General features: G+C 38.4%; 1 protein-coding gene across 1 annotated transcript; it reads right to left on the bottom strand.

Moving 5' to 3' along the window:
• Positions 1-237: 237 nt before the first annotated feature.
• LOC132269256 (cytochrome P450 71B10-like) lies at positions 238-1,987 on the bottom strand. Its single transcript, XM_059770390.1, has 2 exons — positions 1,088-1,987; positions 238-946 (listed from the first exon to the last, which is right to left on the bottom strand). Exons 1-2 carry the CDS (start codon positions 1,772-1,774, stop codon positions 332-334), a joined length of 1,302 nt encoding a protein of 433 aa, XP_059626373.1. The 5' UTR covers positions 1,775-1,987; the 3' UTR covers positions 238-331.
• Between the last annotated feature and the right edge of the window lie 605 nt (positions 1,988-2,592).

Genomic DNA, 2,592 nt, shown 5'->3' with positions numbered 1-2,592 from the left:
AGACTGTTTTAGTCCATTACTTTGTTTTTTCGGTTTCTTTGTTTTGGCCCTTTTTTTTTTTTTTTTTTTTTTTTGACCTTTTGGGGGCATGTGGTTTCAAATTTCACTCTTATCACTAAAAAATTTGGGTCAGAGGGCGTAAATTTTATTTACCCGGAAAATAAAAATAAAAAAAGCTCAAACACACTACACACACACACACAAACCCGGAAGAGATGGTAGAAAAAAGTTTAAAAGTATAAAAAGAAACTAGTCCATTCTTATTTATATGCATCAGTCATAACACACACACTCCGATTGATAACTGCGATGAAACAGTGTAAACATTATCTTACTGGAAGTTATATTTGATGGGCACGAGGCAAAGAGGCAATTTTCTATAGACAGTAAAAGTGCCTTCCTCTTCCAAGCTAATATCTTCAATCTTCATCCCACTGGGCAGTTGCCAATCAAAGCGGTAGACAAGGTTTGCAAGCACAAACTCTACAGTTGTGGTTGCCATTACTAAGCCCGGGCAGATCCTTCTACCAGCTCCAAATGTCAAAAACTCGAAATGCTGACCTTTAAAATCAATGCAACTATTCTCAAACCTCTCTGGGATGAACTCTTCAGGCTCCTTCCAATTTTGGGGGTCTCTATGGATTGCCCACGCATTCACTTGGATCCTTGTTTTCGGGTAAACATCGTAGCCACCAATCTTGCACTGCACCATTGTTTCGTGCGGTAGTAGCAGCACAGCCGGAGGGTGTAGCCTCAGAGTCTCTTTCACCACCAATTTCAAGTAGTCAAGCTTTTCAATGTCGCTTTCTTCAACTATTCCCTTCTTCCCAACACAATTTCTGATTTCAGCTTGTAGTTTCTTCATCACTCGCGGGTTTCTGGATAGCTCTGTCATTGCCCACACAACGGTAATAGAACTGGTGTCTACTCCAGCAAGAAATACGTTCTGAAATATGGACAAACCAAATCAATAAGAGGTAAATTCTTTGACGAGATGTTCGGCTGCATAGAATTGGAATATGCGGAGAATATATATATATTTCTTACATACATATTACTATTTTAGCAATATTAGCTAGCTCCTTACCACAAGTACTGCCTTGATACTATCTTTAGTGAGACCTCCAGCCATGGTTTGATCCTTTAATAGTCGAATCAGGACATCAATGATATCTTCATGCTCAGGCTTTGGCCGGGCAGGATCAAGATGCTCGTCAACCATCCTTTGGTAGAATTTATCGAAGTTGTGGAAGCACTTCTCCCTCCTAGCATGAAATCCAGTGAAAACATCTACAATCCATCCAAAATATGGAAAGGAATCTGCTGCAGAGAAACTTGCCATCATGGTCATGGCTTCGTGTATGGCGTCTTCAAGCGAACCAAATTCGAATTGTTTCCCCTCATATGTCCTACCACAAACAATCCTACATACCATTGCATCCGCCAAAGAGAACATCTTTTTGGTGAGATTGACCTCATTTGGTGAAGCCTCGGAGACGAAGTTTATGAAACGAGCCATTTCTTGTTTCCTTACGAACTCGAAGGATCTCACCCTTTTGGAACTGAGAAGCTCTATGACACAAAGCTTACGCATCTCTCTCCAGTAATCACTATAGGGAGAGAAGGCAACGTCTAAGAAATTGTAAGAAATTCTCCTTAAGCTTTCCGTGGGAGGCCTAGAGCAACATTCATGATCATGAGTTTTTAAGACCTCTTTGGCCATTTCAGAGGAAGAGATGACAAGAGTTGGGACTTGACCAAGTTTTAAGAGCATGATAGGGCCATATTTTTGGGACAATTTCCACAGAGATTGATGAGGGGCTTTCCCAAGTTGGTGAAGGTTGCCTATGATGGGAAGACGTGGAGGGCTTGGAGGAAGATTAGGTATTTGCTTCTCTCTGTTTTTTGGCTTAAGAATGAACAGACACAGAATTGGAAGCAACAATAAAAATAGAGGAAGCCACTGCAAAAATAGTGGATGGAAAGCCATTAGTCCATAGACATGATTAGGGGTACTCTAGCCTCCACTATATATATACAGGTTCAAGATGCTTCTGGTTTTTTTTTTTTTTAATTTTATTATTATTATTTTACGGAATAAGTGAGATTGAGTTTCGCTTCATCGTTTTTATGTGATAATAGTATCAGAAATTTGATTCTATTTTCTTAATTTAATAGACTTGAATTGACACGGAAATTAAATGTGCAGTGTTCTTGTTTAATCTCCAATTCGTTTATAATCAGATTAAATAAACTGTGTCAAATTTATTTCTTTGTTTAAAAAAAGAAATAGGAGTAAGTTGTGACATTATGTTAGGGTCGTGTGTTAAATCTTGACTCGCTTATTAAACGAATTACTCATAATTTCAAGATAATCAATTTATTGTTACATTATTGTTCATTCTTGTTGTAGTGCTTGGTCGAGAATTGTACTACTAACATATTTGCAGACACTACCAAACAATATTATTTTTCCGGCAATCCAAAGCATGAGTTTTAGACCTCTTAAGAGTCGAACACAAGTGTCTGGATTGCACCGGGAGGCTTTATAGGGAGAGCACAGGATTAAAGAACGGTTTAAATTAAATTAAA

The sequence above is a fragment of the Cornus florida genome, unplaced genomic scaffold, assembly GCF_030987335.1.
Source record: "Cornus florida cultivar Cherokee Brave unplaced genomic scaffold, ASM3098733v1 CherokeeBrave_3.0.0_Hap2_Chr08, whole genome shotgun sequence".
Lineage (NCBI taxonomy): Eukaryota > Viridiplantae > Streptophyta > Magnoliopsida > Cornales > Cornaceae > Cornus > Cornus florida.
Note: the sequence above shows the minus strand (reverse complement) of the source record. Positions and strands in the feature narration are given on the sequence as shown.